The sequence below is a fragment of the Culex quinquefasciatus genome, chromosome 2, assembly GCF_015732765.1.
Source record: "Culex quinquefasciatus strain JHB chromosome 2, VPISU_Cqui_1.0_pri_paternal, whole genome shotgun sequence".
Lineage (NCBI taxonomy): Eukaryota > Metazoa > Arthropoda > Insecta > Diptera > Culicidae > Culex > Culex quinquefasciatus.
Window position 1 is genome coordinate 40,333,227 of NC_051862.1, and position 18,288 is coordinate 40,351,514.

Genomic DNA, 18,288 nt, shown 5'->3' on the forward strand with positions numbered 1-18,288 from the left:
TATGTTGGACTTGCTCTCAAACAGTTGCTTCAGGAGACCTCTTGCAGCTGCTCGATGATCAGTCCGGGATTTTCAACGGCGGTCGGATCCAGATCGCGGATTTGATCTTCATAGGGTAGTCCGGCCGGTTGCAGATGAACCCTGTGGAACCATACAACTTGTCCGTGGGGAACGTTTTGATGGAGCCGTTGTCCAGATCGAGGACTTTGACGACGTTAGCGGAGACGATCTTCAAGACTTCGTTTGGCTCTGACGGTGTCGAAAGCTCGGGAAGAATCGTCAGCAGCAGCTTGGAGTCCACATTGGGACAAACGATCAACGTGACCGCATCCAGGACAAACGTAATCCGGACGATGTTTTTGCCCTGCGGGATGTGCGGCCAGTAGTTGACGTCGACCTGCTTGAGGTCGCAGACTAAATTCCGTAAGGTGACATCGGCAAGTTGACCCTTCTTCTCAACGTCCGTGAGGGTGGCCTTCTCGATGCAAGCCTGCTGATCGTACGAAAGCCGAAGGCAGACTTGAACTCGAGCTTCTTCATGATGACCCATGAGATGTCCATCTGCAGAACAAGGTACGGAATCTGCTTGTCGTCCGAGATCAATTCGACCGCTCCGTTGTCCACCGTATACACGGCAAGTTTTTTCGTGCTGCTCTGCGACCAACCCTCGAGACCAACAGTCGTCCACGGTCTCGATATAAACCAATTACAAGTTTATCAGCTTAACAGCCAACAGTAAGAATTGCTTCGGAGCCAACTCCGGTTTGTTGTACAGCACCTTCATGACCGGCTTCACCGCGGCACTGTTCAGCATCACCAAATTTGTCAGCCACATCACTCTGTACGTCCAGCAGGATCGGCGTCACCGGTGGCTGAATGATTCCCGCCAGCTCACGGTTAACAATCCCGCAGGGTTCTTCATCCGAATCCGGCGGTGGTCGCTACTCCGTTGACGCATTAACCAACTCGTTGCCATAATCGATCAGGCGAACCTTGAGCGAGATCTTCGATGCGACGGTCTGAAAAAGAGAGAAGAGGGTGGTCATTCCAACTCTAGAAACAAGTTAAAGTAATCCGGTCAGACCTTTTCCAGCACCACAGCCCGGTAAAAACAGTTCTCGTACGGCGCCGCTTAGATGCCTTCGACCTGAATCTCCTCATACTTGACCGATTTGTATGGAGCTTCATCGCTGTCCTCCGGCTCGTGCATCCCCGCATGAATGAGTGTAACAGGCCGTGTTCTGTCGGCGTGGTGCGTGTCATCTTGCTTTTTCTGGGACATCTGCATGACCTAATTCTGCACCGGGACCAGAATCTGAACGCTCTCTATGGTTGTAGATCTTGAAGAGGGCATGCAACTTTTCTTTGGCTGAAAGAAAAATCTCATAGAAAACGACCAAGCCTAAGACTAAGATTGCTAAACTTACCAATGACTTGACGGATTAGCATAATTAATACTGAGTCCATTCAGCGTCAGCAGCCAAAGCGGGCCAGATGGGAACGTGCAGTAGGAACTCCGGAACAACCAACGGTGATTCATTTCGCTGCTTCAATTCTCAATTTCCGTGCTATCTTCCTTATCCGGAACTTGCAGTACTGATTTGGTCGAATCTCGGCGTACATGGCCATCGCCTTGTCGATGCCGGACGAGTTGACCCATCGCCATCCGCACCTTGATCACATCCTCGAACGTGGCGTGCTGAAACCACCGTTCCTGTTCATTCTCAAAGAAATTTAAAGGTACTTTGGTCGGGTCGTGAAAGGTCGAACTCGATCCGCCGACGCTTCGGCTCGAAATGGTCGTCGTCGGGCCGTTGACTGAACCTGCTCAAGACCGCCGTCGCTGTTTGGTTCCATCGACACTACCGATTGTTTGCTGGAACTGCCAACAGCTATGGTCCGAATCGTACGCCGTTGGACGGCGAAAGAACGTGAAGCGTGGAGAGTCGCTTCGAGACGGTTCCCGTACTCGACGTTGGGATGATACACGTGAGATTCTTCGCTTCGACGATTACAAGCGAAGGAGCGTTTGGCGCCTCTCAACCTCGGTTCCAACAGTGGTGAACGCGTGCCGGCGTTGTTCGCCGGTTGGTCCGGAACCTGATTCGGTGGCGGGGTCGTCCTCGTTCTGCGTTGTCGGCCTCCGTGGAGATGTCGATGATGATGGTGATGCCGATGAACGTAGATCGTGTGAACGCCGCCGCCAAGCTGCTCGATTCCGTTTTTTCCGCCGTCATCATCCGTGCCGAATGATTCCGTCGACTGGAACGTGGCCGGTTGGTGCAAGTCGAACTCTGTGTCCTCGTCATCAACCGAGGTTGTTGCGGTCGTTGTTTTGACAAGAGTGCTTTCGTCGGCTTGAACATGAGGGCTGTACTCAGGCAGCCGGAGCTTCTACAGATACTGCTGTGGCCGCCAGCGTCTCATACTTCCGCTCCAATTTCTCAACTACCCCGCAGGCCTTTCGTACACAGGTGGGAATCCATCTACGCAATATTGGAGCGACTTTTCTTAGGAACTGCGCGAGGTGAATAGGCGTCGCGACGCTCCGACCGCTTGCAGTTCTTTGACTCCTGAAATGAGAAAGTCGTTGAAAAAGGTGCGGTGTTTGGTCAATCCAAATCACTTAGCTTCTCCGTTGGAGCTTCGCTTGTGGCCACTGGAAGTTCCTGGTTGTTCGCCGAAATGTTCGTTTGCAATTCTTGTTGTCAAACGGCAACTGCTGGGACGAAACAATTGAAGAAATGAGGAATTAAAAAATTGAAACATGTTAATTTATGCGCTGCTGATCATCTGCTCTACTTCCTTGTGCTAAATGTATCCGGTTTCTTCTCCTGTCCACGCCTTCTTGCTTGCTGCTGGTGCTGACCAAGATGACTGCGTCGGTTTAACGGCACCGGCACCGCCACGGTCCTCCTGCGCTCACATAGGCCCCCGGTCATCTCGTCGATAACCTCAGCGATCTCCAACCGTCACGCCAATCTGCTTTTCCGTCCCGGCGTTCACCTTGATCTTCATGACGAATTCCGGGGGCGCTACGTCCAGAAAATTGCTGAAGCAGCCTCCGTTTCGGCTGTTCTTCTTGCGCCCTCGTTTGGCCAGAGCTGCTGCTGCTGGATTTGGAAGGGGAAGCTGCATCTGAAAGAAGGAAGAAATAAAAAGGTTTAATGCTACACCAAGTTCTCTCTCTCTCTCTCTCTCTCTCTGCTTTCTGTAAAAAAAATCAACTCACCAGTTTCTCTATGGTCTTTCACCGGTGCCACCGTGGTCTTCATTGCCTTTTTGTGGCCACGTTTGGGCTGCGCCGCCACCACACTCACTTCAAGTTCCAGCTGCTCCTTTACCAACTCCTTGGCAACGACCTCAAAACCCAGTACCCGTACCATTTTAAGCAGGCTTCTAGCTCTGGTTCTGAGCGGCGACCGCAGCCGCGGGTTGGCGTTTTTTCTTTTTGAGCGGCGGCCGCCGGTTCCGGGGGCTATCCTCTCTTTTCCGGTGAGGCAGCTGCTGCAACACCTCGGGGGGTCACTTTTGCGTCTCGCCATTTTCCCCAACTATGGGTTTTCTGCGGCCGGATCTTCGACCTCGGCCGGCACTGCTGCTTTCCAGCCTGGACGGCCTTGCGACTCCCATGGTCCTATCGGAAGACAAACAAGAATCGCGTAAGTCATTTCCCTACTTTTTGGCACATTGCATCATCCGGGTGATGTTTTCATCGTGCATATTTCTAACCTCGTTTCTAACCTTATTAAGGTGAGTTCCGCGGCAGTTACGGAAGGGCTGAACGAGACGGCCGATGGCACAGTCAGTCAGTGAATCGTTCCGGAGGCCTCTGCAATAGCATTTTTTAAACACCGGCTAGTTGGGGACATACGGACTGAAAGGAGGAGACGCCGTTTTTCACCGCGACGGTTTAAATCACACATAAATATCGCGAAAACTTCGCAACACATTCCAATTACAACTTCCGCGAAAAATGCAAGATCGAACAAGTTTGACATTTCTTGGGAAGCCGTTTCACTCACACATTAAGAGAAAAACCGCTTCGGCGAATCGCGGCGAAATGTCATCGAGGTTCCGCCGTACACCAGCAGGTGTCGCCCTTGTGCAAAAATGGTTAAACGGAATCGAAATGGAGTCCAACCGGAGATTCCGTTTAGAAAAATTCGAAACAATTTTCGAAGCGGAATTCGAAGCGGAATGAACCCGTCATGCGGAAAACCGTTTGATTGGGTTTACTTGAAATACACTGAGCTAAGTCTTCTTGTGGAATTCATGATCTATCGTTAACTTCGTCTTACCATCTCGAACTATTCCGAATTAAACACCAATTTTAACGGATTACGGGAGACTTTTCACATCTTTGGCCTTCCTAGAGATGCGCCAGCTCGGAGTTCATCCTTCTGCTCTATATTGGTGATCTCCAGAACGTTCTGAAAGAAGTAACTGAGTTTTTGAAGACGGCGAAATCGATGATTAAAATTTTGCTGAAACGAGCTAAATCTTAAAACAGCAGAGATTGGACAGAATTGAATTTCAGAAAGTTCTACAAAAATGTGACCAATTTCAAGATTTTTAAAGTTATTTGCTCTCAAACTCCAATGCTCGTTTTACCCCACTTCTCTTACCCAGTTACGACGTTCTAGCAGGATTCTAGCAGAGTTCTTACAGATCTGGATATTTTTACAGCATTCTGGCAGAAATGTTCCACCATTCTAGCAGAATTCTAACGGAACCGGTATTGCTATTTTAAAACTCCATATTAAAAAAAACAAGAATTCCAAGAAATTAAAATTTAAAAAACAACAATCAAAAATTTCGAATCGCCGAATTTTGAATCTTCGGATAATCGAAACAACGTTTGTTATTTAATTTTTATAAAAAATTTATGGTTTTAACCATAGATAATATCTATTAGATATGATTCAAAACTAGCTCTAAAGTGATCGGACTTTGTGTAATCTATCATGACGGCATTTGGATACTGTAACATTTTATTTTGTAATGTATTACTCAAACAACACGTCGAACTAAATTAATTTGGGAAAGTTGAACTTAAACTTTAAGACATTCAGAATTAATGAAGAATTTGAGAATTTACGAATTAAGGAAAGCAAGAATTTGTAAATTTTAGAATTTTGAAGATTTTTTTTTTTAATTTAAATAACTTTTAATACCGTAAACTGGGGTCAATCGGGACACATGGGGCGAATTGGGACAGCAGTTTTAACCATGTTGGAGCACAATATTTTGATTTTTCTGGTTGGTTTCCGTTAGAACAGACTCAGGCCAACAACATGTGTACATCCATTTCCAAATTTAAAAGCTTTAAGTGCTCTAAAAAGGGCTGTCCCTATTCAGACTGTAGTCCCGATTCACCCCAGATTACGGTAAGTAAATTCGAGAATTTGCAAATTTGAAACTACATATAAAAGTTAAAAAAAAACATAGAATTTATTTTATTTATAATATTTTTAATTATTGAAGAATTCTAGAGTTTTTTTTTTTTTTTGAATAGGTCCTATAAACATATGAAACACAATAGTTTATAGGACCCTTTCAAAAAAAGTTTAGAATTTGAGAATTTAATAATTTAAGAATTAAAGTATTTATAAATTCAAGCATTTAATTATTCAAGGATTCCAGAATTAAAGAATATAAGGATTAAGAATTGTGAAATTTTAGAATATCAAAATTAAGTTATTTTTTAAATTTTTTGAGTTTTCCATTTTTAGGACTTAATAATTTAAAAAAAACTGCAGAATTTTAGAATATTAAAATTGTTGAATTTAAGAATTTTAAAATTGTAGGATTTAGGAATTTTAAAATTTTGGAATTTAAAAATTTGGAATTTAAAATTATAAAATTTCAGTACAATCCAACCTCGATTATACGTCTCGGTAAATGATGTTAAAAGTAAGAAAATAAAACTCCAGATCATCGAAACTTCGGATAATCAAGTTTGGACTTTATTGAAAAATGTCAGATTTTCAAAATTTTGGAATTTATCAATTTGTCTTTTATGTGCTATTAGCTTTCAATATTTATACAATTTAAGAATTTAAGGATGCTGAGGGTTTTAGAATTTTAAAATTGTAGAATTTTTCAATTTTTGAAAAAATAGCAATTATAGAATTTTAGAATTTTAAAATTTAAACCTTTTAAGAATTTGAAAATTAGATTTTTTATAATTTTTAGAATTTAAAACAATAATTCAAGAATTAAAAAAAATATTTTTACAATTGCAGTATACATAAATAGTTTTTTTTTTTTAAGAATCTTGGAATTTTTGAAATTTTAGAATTTTATACAGTTAGAATATTATAATATCAGATTCTAAAATTTTTTGAATGTAGGAAACTTTAGAATTTTAGAATAAATTTTATTAAAATACAGTCTATAACTATTAGAAACTATAAAAATTGAAAACTCAATTTTTAACTCCATTTTATAATTTCACCGATTAAGAATTAAACAATTTTGAAATTAAAAAATAAAATAAAATTTATAACATTATTTTTTTACAGTTTTACGATTTAAGTATGCTAAGAATTTTAGAACTGTAGAATTTTTAAATATAAAAAATAGCATTTAAAATTATAGAATTGTAGAATTTTAAAACTGAAATATTTTAGAATCTGAAAATCAAGATTTTTTTTAATTTTTAGAATTTTAAAAAAGGTCAAAGGACTTCAAGAATTGTTTTTTTTTAAATAATTGCAGATAACAAAAGTTCTAGAGTTTTTTTGAAAGGTCCTATAAGCTATTGTGTTTCATATGTTTATAGAACGTATTCAACAAAAAAACTGTAGAGTTGAGTAAGAATACTGGAATTTAAAAAAAATCGGAATTTTATACTGTTAGAATATTACAATATTAGAGTCTAAAAATGTTGGAATGTAGGAAATTTTAGAATTTTAGAAGAAATTTTATTAAAATACAGTCCTGACTAGATTATCGGAAGGTTCGTATGGGACTTCGGATAATCGAATCATTACGAAAAAAAATCGATTTCTGTGACCCCATTTTAGCCAAATTTGAATATTTGGTTGCCTGATAAATTAAAAAAATGTTTTTTTTTTAATATGTTTCTCCGCTATTCAGACCGCCACCATGGATTTTAAAATACTAAATCATTTCCGAGTAGTTTATGGGTCATACAGTCCAGACTCAATTATCCGAAGCTTTCGGATTTTCGAAGGTTTGTATGGGACTTCGGATAATCGAATCACGAAAAATAAATGTTTTTTTCGTTTCGTTCCTTTTCCTTGTTTTTAACAAATTTTATTTGTGCGACATTATTTTAGTCAAATTTGAATAGTTGATGGTTTATTAAATATTAAAATGCATTTTTTCAATATTTCTACACCGCCATATTGGATTTATCATTTTTAGTCACTTTAGCGTAGTTTTAAATTAGGGGTCATACTTAAGCTTGACAATCAAAAATTAGACAACACAATTTTTTTTTCGTGATTCCATAATCCGAAGTGAATTTTTTTCCGAGTCCTTCGGAAAATCTAGCCTGGACTGAACTTAAGCTCGACAATAAAAATACGACAACGGAAAAAATATGTTCGTGATTCGATTATCCGAAGGCCTCGGACAAATTTCACGGCTGGACTGTAAAAAATAAAACCAAAAAAGATTCAGAAGGGATTTTCGAAGAATTCTGCAGACCGGCAAAAAACGCACCACTTTTCACTAAGACTTAATGTGAGTTTTTTTTTATTACTTTTCCGTGTATTTTTTCATGTCAATTAATTTGATTATACTGTACTGTATTAATTTACTCTCTTCTCTAAATAGATTAAACTTTATATATATATAATTTATACCCTTACACAGAGATGTGTACGCAGGCATGTTTTGTTGTTTTTCATGTTCTTTCTTTTTTTTTTGCAGCTGCTTCATAGTTCGTTCCGCTTTGCCTCTGGCCTGCTTGCTGGATTAGTTTTTTCCTTTACTTCAATTACTCTTTACAACCCTAAATCAGAACGCAAAATATCAAATAATGTTTGCAAACGAAACAAAACGAGCGTCGGCAACTGCGAGAACAATAAATAATGATGATGGTTAGGGAAGAGGGGAGCTACCTTGAACGTAACAAATTAATTAAATTTTTAAGAAAAGCCAATGCATTTCAACGATGATGCTCGAGAGTCATGGCGGCGAATAGATTCGTTGGATTAATTTCAATTGGGTTTTGTTTGTAATATATTTTTGTGTTTTTTTTTTACGAGTATGGCATTACGATATTGTTTTTTTGGGGGTGCCTAAACATGGTCAACAGTGTTAAAAGTGCATTTTGGTGTGTATGTTTGATGCTGTGCAAAAAGAAGTTGCTAAATTGTGCTAGTTTGGTTAAAGATTTTTGAAAAATATATTTATATTTTCACGTTTGCTTGAAAGTAAAACAAAACAAAAAACAAATTCTAGCACTTAAATCGAATTTAAAGCCAACAAAAAAGGGTGTAAATTCGCTCGGTTAGTGTCTGCTTCTAGTTTCTAGCTTTTGAACAACGTTACATTTTATAAAAAGTGGCATTCTAAATTCACTGGTGTAATTTTTAAACCTGCAAAATTTTGATTCTTCTCACGTCCATCGTTATAAAAGGACGCGATTTTTTTTATATTGTTTGCTGTCGTGTTTTTTTTTAAGGGGAAAGAATTTCAATTTCTTTCCCGCGCAGAATTTCATAGCTTTTAAGGGTGTGGACAGGAAACGAATTTAACTATTGTGTGTTTGATAAGAAGAGTGTGTTTTGGTTAGTTTGTGAAGAAATCTTACTCTGGTTAGTGTTTGCTTAGCCTTCTGCTGGTGATACTTTCCTACTGCTGCTGCTGCTGCTGTTGACTAGATGAGTTGGACGAAGAGTGGGACAGCGACGCGCCGGACCCGGTCCGATCGGCCGTCCCGTTGGGCACCTTGTCGCTGCTGGCGCTTCCGCTGACGGCGCCTTCGCCACCTTCGGAACCCGCTTCGGCCTTGGCCTCGAGGACGGCAATGCAGTGGTTTATACTCTTGATGGCTTCCCGCCGGGCGGACTTGATCTGCGGCTGGTCCTCGGCGTCGATGCTGTCCAGCTTCAGCAGGTTCTGCGTCAGCATCTCGTCCAGGTACAGGTACTGCTTGTCCCGCTTGCCGTCCTTGCCGCCCTGGAATCGCTCGACCTGGTCGAAGATGGCCAGCACGTCCCGCTGGATCTTTTGGATTTTGCTGATCGGATCGTTGGCCGCAGGTGGAGGCGGTACGGAAGCCGCCGCCGCCGCCGCATCGGGTTGATCTTGGGCTTGCTTTTGCTGTTGCTGCGCGAATCGCTGGGCCTGCTGCTGTTGGTACTGCTGCTGTTGCTGGGCCGCCGTCGGAGGTGAAGGCGTCTGCCGTGGCTGGGAGGAACCACGCTGAGGAGGCACTGTTGTGGCTGCGGAGGCCGCGCTGGCGTCCGTCGTAAAGATAGGAACTTGTCTGGCCGGAGAGGACTCCCGCGCGGGGCTGCTCTTGTTGAAGAAGTTGGCCGTGGCCGAGGGGAACGTGCGCACCGGAAAGTCCCGGGCGCGGTCAAAGATCGAGCCGTGCTTGAAGAAGTCGCTGGTGTGCGAGGGCATCTCCGGCATGCGGGGCTGCTGCTGCTGATGGTGTTGCTGCTGCTGCTGCTGTTGGGGAGGTGGTCCGGCCTGGTGATGATCCGGCACCGAACTGGTCGAACTGTCCCGGCTGGGCTGCGATTCGGGGATTTTATTGACCAGCGGCTCCGAGCGACCCTCGACGAAGATCGGGATGTGCCGCACCGTTGGCTGCTGCTGGGGTTGCTCCTGCTGGGACATCTACAAAGAGAAAAGACAGTCATTAATAAAGGTTGGATGTTGAAAATCTGGAACTACATTTGAAAAGGGCGCATAAATTCTTCCAAACTTTAGCCAGAATTGTTGTTTAGTATAACTTTTGAAGTACCTTTCTAAACTTCATTATATTAACAAGGGTCTCATGGTCTCATCAAGAAGAATCAAATAAGACCAAAACGGCTCAAATCGCTTCAGCCAGTCCGCAGATAAATAATAAAATCAAATCAAATTTTATTTGCTCACCTGCATGGCCTCGATTGCGAGATTCCTACTCGAAACTAGGTGTCCGAAGGCTTGATTGTTGAGGCAAATGCAAACCTCTTTTTACACCTTACCTTCCATCCACCCCGGGATTCGAACTGACGACCTTTGGATTGTTAGTCCAACTGCCGACCAGCGACTCTACCGAGGCAGGACCCAGGGAGACGACCTCGACTGGGCTAACAAACCTAGACCGGGGCCAACATTCACTTTCTCGTCCGATGGAAGGCGTGATCTGACAAATTTCGTTTAGAAAAATGCCATAAATAAATCATTTTTTCAAAGCTTTAAAAATTGAAATACTGAAAATAAAATTGAAATACTTAAAAATTTAGTCATTTAAAAATTCTAAAATTTTGTATTCAATAAAACTTAAATTTAAATCAAAAATTCAAAAATTCAAAATTTCAAAAACATTCAAAATTTAAACAATAATTGTTAATAATTATTCAACAATGCTACATTTAAAAAAATATTACAAACAAGCTCTTCCCGGCAAACTTCGTTCTGCCCTTTTTTGGTTTCCTGACGTTTCTTGCTTGTTTGCTAATTCAGCCTCCTGTAATCAAAATTTGATTTTATGTAACTTTTCCATACAATGCTCCGGATGCTCCGGAATCGGTTCCAGAGTGGCCAAAGTTGTAATTTTTTGGCGTAAGAACCTTCCTTGGGCTTATACGAACCCAACGCAACAAAGAGCACCTCGATCCGACGCTCCGTATTGAACTGATTCGCGTTCGAACAAAACCGTCGAAATTTTTTATATATATAGATAAAAAAAAGGTAAATCAAAAATTTAAAATGCTAAAATCTAGGAAATTTTTAATTTTAAAACCAGGCCGTATTCTACAGATTCCACAATACAATATTGTAAATATTGCATGAGGCGTCAGGCAAATCTGACGTGAAATTCATGCAAACTTGGCATGATGTGGCAGTGAAAAGCCATCAAGATTCTGTGTGCTGGTGTTGAGCATCCGCCGGACGTTCATGTCAATGTTGCATGAAATACTGTATGGAAAATAATCACATATATTTTCATGCAACATTGTGGTGAACAGTTTTTTGAGGGTATTGTCAAAAGTTCTCGTGAAAATGTCCAATCTTAATTTGAGTTTCCAACCTAAAATATGACTCCAAAACTGTCTTTTTTTAATTTAAGATGGCGGCGAAAATTCGGAATTTTGGAACGTTAGAGGTTTCAATTTTTTTTTAATATTATAATTTTAGTTTTTTTTATTTTTCTATGTTTTATTTGTTTCAATTTTTAAATAAAAGAGTCCAATTAAATTTCAGAAACCAATTTTTGTTGTCTGATGTGTCTGATGGCTGATTTTCTGAATATTTTAATCTTTAATTTTTTTTCTCCCAAGAATCTCAGATTTTCCTTACAACTATGAATGTTTTAGATACTGACTTGGTAGCATAGAAATTGTTTGTTTAAAATCTAGGAAAAGGGTAATAAAAAGACTAGTGAAATCCATAACTGCATACACAGCAAATTTTAACAATTTTGGAAGAATGTATGACAAAAGGTCGAAAGACAGAAGGCCGAATGGACAAAAGGTCGAATGCCAAAAGGTCGAATGGACAAATGGTCGAACTAAAAAAAACTATTGATGTGAGTCTAAATGCATAAAAATTTAAAAAAAAAAAACAACTATAGAAAGGTATTAGGAACGGTTTTCATTAATTTCACTTCTCTATTCTTGAAAATTCAGAGGTCTTCTGAATAAAAACTTGCCCCCGGATTGTCGGAAACTTTTTGAAAATGAAGGGGGAGGGGAGTTATCTTTTAAAATATAAATAAATAGGATCGATTTTTTACATATTTATTTTTGAAATCATTTTTTTTCTAAGGATCTAATTTGACCATGAAGGATAGATTGAATAAGGATAGAAGACCTGCAACAATATTTAATATGCAATACTTTTTCATGATTTGGAACTGTTAACATTTGAAAGAACTGAAAAATCACTAAAATATTTCTACTTTTTTCATGAATAAAATAAAAACATATAAAATATTTATAATTAGTATTTAAAAAAACCGCTCAAATTTCAAGAAAAAAAAAAAAACAAAATTCACAAAACAATTACGACAAACAAGAATGAGTTGTTTTTATTTTTTTTAAATAAAATAAAAACATAAAAAATATTAACAATCAAGAATAGGTGTTTTTTTATAAAACTAAACTTCTCAAATATTTTAGAAATCGAACTTTTCCTTACAAAGAACTGCTCATGTTTGAAAGAATGGAAAAACTCACAAAAATATAATGTCAATCAAGAATAGGTTGTTTTTTTTTTAAATAAAAAAACATCCAAAATATTTTAAATGTCGAACTTTTTTTCAAAGAACTGCTCATATTTGAAAGAATGTAAAAATTCACAAAAATATTACAACTACCAAGAATAGGTTGCTTTTAGAATGTTTATTTATTAAATTGAGTTTCATTTTTTCACATTCGACCTTTTGTCCATTCGACCTTTTGTCCACTTTCGACCTTATGTCTATCGACCTTTTGGCATTCGACCTTTTGTCAATTCGACTTTATGTCTTTCGACCTTTTGTCGCACATCCTGCTGAGAAATGCTGAGAAAATTAACTAATATTCTTCCATCGTCATATTGGAGTTCAGAGACCCCAAATTAGTCAAAATTGACTAGTCGATATCTGGGTGCTGAAAAGACAGAATGCGTAACGTGATTTCCGAATGCTCCCCACTGCTCCCCACTAATACATCTGCACTACAGCTGTAAACATAAACAAACGTGGCAGGCTATGTTCAAGCTCAAGCGTGACATATTTTTTGCTGCTGAAATGACATGTTTTGATTTTTTTTTAAATCTGTTCACGTTTGAATTTTCGTGGAAAAATAAAGGGCTTCACACCTATTTATGTTCGTAGACTAATCGATGGGCGGCCAAAAGAGGACTTTTTGATTTCCACGTGACGAAATATTGCGTCAGAAGTGGGTGGAATTTTGTGAATCAGATGAACAACCGAATCGAAGTTCCGAAATTGTGTATTTTTGAAGCGCAGTGATAATGTTGGAGTAAGATTATTCAATATTATTTTGCATGCCATGTGCCAGTCATAGTTATTGATAACTCGTCGCTAACATTTCAAAAAGCGTCATAATCGTAAGTTTTGCGTGAGACATAGCGCTTATTGAAATGTTAGCGACGAATTTACCCAATCTCGATTTCTACCCTTTTCTTAAGCTTTGTTTACTTCGAATACCTCAAAAGCTCGACGCCACCCTCAAAATAAATTATAGATCGATTACAATACTTGCCACTTCTTGGTATCATTTTGCGAACAGTAAATTGGTTCCGCTTTGACAGTTCTAAATTCAGGCCGCTTTGCGAACCACTATTCTGCACCCAGGTCGATATAATTTCTTATTTGGATATTGTGAATCTTCCGCATAGCCGCCATATTGGCCGCCATCTTGAATATCACGCTTCCCTTAAGGAATCCGGCATGATATTCGGACTCAGGAGGGTCGATTTAGTCTAGAACAATCAAAGCCTGGCCTGTTACATGATTTGCCCTTCAACATGTAAAATAAGTCCCTTTTTTGATTTTGTGCCTTGACTAAATCTATCAAACTGAAATGCCCCTTATGACTTATTGTTTGTATGCTGCCAAGTGAAAATCTTGTCTCACCTCAATGAGGAAAGGCTATAAAATCACTCGAAAAATGAAATTCTTAATTTGACCGTTTTGACAGACCTTCACGTATTTACATCTGTGCGTGTGTGGTTGGATGTTGATCAAAATAATTACACTCGATTATTTCGGAACTGGCTGAACCGATTTTGTCCGTTTTGGCCTCATTCGATCCGTCTTGGGATCCCGTAAATCACTATCTATAAATAATTATGCTCAGTTAAGTGCTTTAAAAGTTATGCTTGAAAAACAATTTTGACGAAAGTCTGAAAGATTGCAAAAACTAAAAAGGGTGTTTTTTATTGAAAATCCGACATGCTATACATTTTTAAAAGGCTTTCAAAGCCCTAATGATTGAATATCTGACTACCCTAAGCACTTAAGTAATATTTATAAACCTTCCAGAGGCGGGATCTCAGATATTTTGATGAAAACGTTGTTCGGAGCTATCATGTGACCCATCGTTATTTACCGGAGAAATTGAAGATCTGGCAACCCTACCAAAAGTTATGAGTAGTGAAGTAAATTAGACAGAACATTTCGTTTCGTTTTCGTTTTCGTTTTACGGAGCAAGGTGGGGGACGCGGCCTCAAGTCAGTCCAAGTCCGGTTTCTTGTGGAAAAAAGGGTAGTGGCCGAACTAGTATTGCATACCAAATGAACACCACCGGAAGATATAGGGGATCGGGAGGGGGGAGGTGAAAGAAAATTAGTGTTGATGTGAGTAGTAAGAACTTGGATGATTTGAGCAGTTACGGTAATCTAAGTTTAACACTGAATAAAGAAAATCTGAAATTGTGATTCAAAGTAAGAAGGCCCGGAATAAATTAAATTATTAGTTAATTAAATAAGAAAATGTAACTAATCGGAGATCTGTACAAAAGAAACCTATGATGTATTCCAAATTTAAAGGAAATAAAAAATACTAGAGAAAAAAAGATGAAAACTAACTGCCGACCTGTCACGTCCGTCAATAGTCTTGTCGTACATTACAACTAGAAACAGATCTGCCAATGAAATGTTACACTTCGTTCAAATCAACTAATCATTTAAGTCCAATTATTCATCCACGGAAAACTATCTAACTTTAATCAACAACCTAAACTAAACTGTCTGAAAGTAAATTTAATCTCAAATCCCCGAATGTTTTATTATAACGCCAAATAAGGTAAAGGATCTTGTTTTTAAACCAGTCTTGCCGCTTCCAAAAACCAATAAACATAAATGAATAGTTCATAAGTTGAACACTAGTAATTAAGACGACTATTTCATGCCTTTCATTTCATTAGGGCATAGAGCTTTGCAAACAAGAGTGCATCTCTATTATACCTTATGTAAACTGTCATTTGAGTGAAGGAGACACACTCCTGTTCACAAAACCCATGCGCCCTTTTGAAATGTTAGGCTCCATTTGATCGTCAAGGCTCCAGTAGACCCTCGATTCGCAACAATGGTCGATACAACCATAATCCGAAAACCGTTAGTTCAACAGATTAACGAATTTTGTCCGATATCATCGCACTATTGATTGACCGAGACTCTATGGAAATTTTGACATATCAAAATGCTACGTAATAATCATTTTTTTAAATAAATTTCAAAATCTATTCTATCCTACAATGCCTAGAAAAGGCCTCTGTTTCTGTTGTGAGTAAGCGCTGGTTTCAGAGTTCATTTTTCAATTTAAAAGGGGTGGGAGACGACTAATTTGCTTCATGAACTCCTACTCGGCCTTGGGACCACCTCTTAAGACACTGATGGCTCCTAGCTAGGAATTAAACCTAGACACAGCGTCGAGGCCCGCTTCGCATGGCAAAAATGTTGGCTGGGGGGAAGTGATATTATCACGAAATTTTATTTTAAAGCCAACATTGCTAACGGCGTCGAGGTCCTTACTCATGCCCAAGGAAGTAAATTAGACAGAACATTTAAAGATTTAAGATGAGAGTCCGTTTCGCGGTGCCTGTCCGTCGGGACGCATTTTTTTTTTCGCGTTTCGTTTTCGTCGATCGTCGTCAGCGTGTTTTTCTCGTTAATGATGTATTTGATACACATCACAGCCGGGTTTCTTTGTTCTATGATTTGTAATTGTTTTACGGGAAGATTCGTTTTAAATTTCGTTAGCCAAATATAAATCATCATTCAATTCGACTATTCGTTTTTCGCGAATCGTGGCGACAAATCTTGTTTCAACGTGATTGTTCAAGTCCTTCAGATAACATCATAACTTATCAGTCATTTATTGGTCGCTCATATTATAATAATTTAAAAGTATAAATAGTCTCAGGTCAACTCTACGTAAATATGTAACGCTGAGTTTAATATTTCACCTTTTAAACACACATAATTTTGATTCTATCTTTCCACAGCCGGCTGTCTAAGATTGAATCATTTATGCTAAACTCAACACCAAATAACCGGGAATGGTCTCATCCGCATTGTTTGCCTTGAGAATACATAATACATCACCTTATTTAACGAAATTCATTGATTATTGGGCCACATCATCATCCTCTATGATGAATCCTGGCCATTACCCTTTCCCACTAACAAAATCCTAAGTAGAAGTAGTTTTCCGGCACACGCGGGGGTGTGGATATCGTATAGAACCCACCCTTGGTAGCAGCCTGTGCTAACTAACATTCCCGTCCCATCCCCTCGAGATCTACAAACTGACATGGCGGGCGCCGTTGGTGGCCAACGACTGTTTCCTGTTCGCACCAACTCTAGTTTTGATGATCGTGATGTTTTATCTTTTCAGCGCATTCATGCATGCTGTTGATAAGGGAAACATCATTTGATCGTTGAAGCGTGTGACCGGTTGTGCTGATGGGATATTACGGTCCTGTTCAGCAACGGAGAAGGACAACCATGGGTGGTCTCTCATGCTCATGCTCATGCTCATGCTCAGAACATTTAAAGATTTAAGATGAATTTGCTATATCGATGCCCGTGTGCTCTCTTGTACTATCTAGATAGAAATTCCTGCAAGCTTATTACAAGAGGGCACACCGGCATCGATATCAAGTAAAGATATTAGGAAGGCGCTAATCACGTAAAGGTGGATTAAGTAATTTTTTTAGGAGTGAAAGATTGCCCAAACTACCCATTTTTTCCAAACTGACACATGAAAATTACTGAATTTTCAGCGAATAATTTGACATTTCTTTTGCCGAAATTTCAGTTATATTGACAACCATTTTATTGAAATTTCAGTAAACTATGTCAAAGCGGTTCAAAAATATTAAATTTAAAAGCCACGTGGTTTATGCACGAGCCCTGAGCCAGGAACATTAGATGAAACTTTTGCAGCTGTTATCGTGAACTTCACAGCAACTGGATAGAAAGTTTAGCTCCATGTTGATCTTTAACATTTCGACTTCGAAACAGTCAACAGTAATTGGAATATTGCGAATCGAAACAATACCTTCTATGTTTAATAACGAAATATAGAAAAAAATGGAAAACTTCGTAGTCATCGGCCAAGTTGCTCTCTGCAACCTATTAAAAATTAAAATCTGACCTTTAATTTTTAATATGAACTCGCAATTTACATTTCTATCTATGTCTTGTAATTTCATGAATATTTTAAAACAAAATCATCAAAAATCAAATAAAACCTGAGCTCGCACGATGTTTACGTCACTCTTTGCGCCTCTAATCGTCAATATTTTTCTCCAAGACTTTTTTCTCCCCACTTCTTTTCACCCTCCTCCCGATCACTCTTCAAAAGGTGGTGATTACTCACTGCATAATTTTATGCATCCTACGGACATACATTCTGTTCGGACCAATGAAGGCATTGCGAGCGAATTCCCCCTTCCGGAGTTCACCCTCCACTCGATGGATGACTCATCGCCGCTGGTTCGGAACCGGAACCCTCTCCCCCCACGCTCAGAATCGATTCCCTCCCCTCCAAGCGAGCTGGTTACGCGAAATTGAACCCACCTTCTTCTGCCTTCCGCGACGGTCCTCCTGCTGGTGTGTGTAAATTTCGCACTTCCTCCGTGGTCACTTGCGCGGTGTCCCCGCGGCCGTCAGCTGCTTCCTCTTCACCAGCCAAACACACACACAGACACGAACACACGTACGTACACAGACAGACCCGCACACACTCTCTCGGTTGTTCTAGAAAAAGACTCTTTGCTCTTGGCTTCTCCACGCACGATTTTGCACTTATTTTCGGCCGCGACAATAATTTCAAGGCCACAGCACCGTTCCGCGAGTTGCGGGGTTCCCTTGTCAGCGGCTTCCGACCGATGCTTCCGGAAAGCGAGAAGGAGGAGGAGCAGTCAATTCTCGAGGCACCTGGAATCCGTGTTCCTTTCCACCGTAGAAAATTCCGTCTGGTTTCTTGCGCGAGCGAACCTTTTTTGTCGTGACTGCGCTGCGACGAGAACGACGGCGATGAGAAAAGTGAATTTTGACAGATCTGCGCTGCGGTGACAGCTGCCAGAAGGAGTCGGGCGAAAAGGGGTGCGCAGGGGTGGGATTGAGGGAAAA

At 39.8% G+C, this 18,288-nt stretch overlaps 2 protein-coding genes across 2 annotated transcripts; both read right to left on the minus strand.

The window, feature by feature from the left end:
• Positions 1-2,914: 2,914 nt before the first annotated feature.
• On the minus strand, positions 2,915-4,014 carry LOC119768012. The gene is made up of 3 exons (XM_038258274.1): positions 3,963-4,014; positions 3,233-3,637; positions 2,915-3,138 (listed from the first exon to the last, which is right to left on the minus strand). Exons 2-3 carry the CDS (start codon positions 3,543-3,545, stop codon positions 2,939-2,941), a joined length of 513 nt encoding a protein of 170 aa, XP_038114202.1. The 5' UTR covers positions 3,546-3,637; positions 3,963-4,014; the 3' UTR covers positions 2,915-2,938.
• Positions 4,015-7,698: 3,684 nt separating this feature from the next.
• LOC6034677 (BAG domain-containing protein Samui) lies at positions 7,699-18,216 on the minus strand. Its single transcript, XM_001844913.2, has 2 exons — positions 17,734-18,216; positions 7,699-9,828 (listed from the first exon to the last, which is right to left on the minus strand). Exon 2 carries the CDS (start codon positions 9,826-9,828, stop codon positions 8,833-8,835), a length of 996 nt encoding a protein of 331 aa, XP_001844965.2. The 5' UTR covers positions 17,734-18,216; the 3' UTR covers positions 7,699-8,832.
• Positions 18,217-18,288: the final 72 nt, after the last annotated feature.

Excerpts from the sequence above, each read along its gene's own strand:
- LOC6034677 (XM_001844913.2), bottom strand. The coding sequence starts at position 9,828 with ATGTCCCAGCAGGAGCAACCCCAGCAGCAGCCAACGGTGCGGCACATC.
- LOC119768012 (XM_038258274.1), bottom strand. The coding sequence starts at position 3,545 with ATGGCGAGACGCAAAAGTGACCCCCCGAGGTGTTGCAGCAGCTGCCTC. Across the intron at positions 3,139-3,232 it reads GAAAGACCATAGAGAAACTG|ATGCAGCTTCCCCTTCCAAA; the intron begins GTGAGTTGATTT and ends TCCTTCTTTCAG.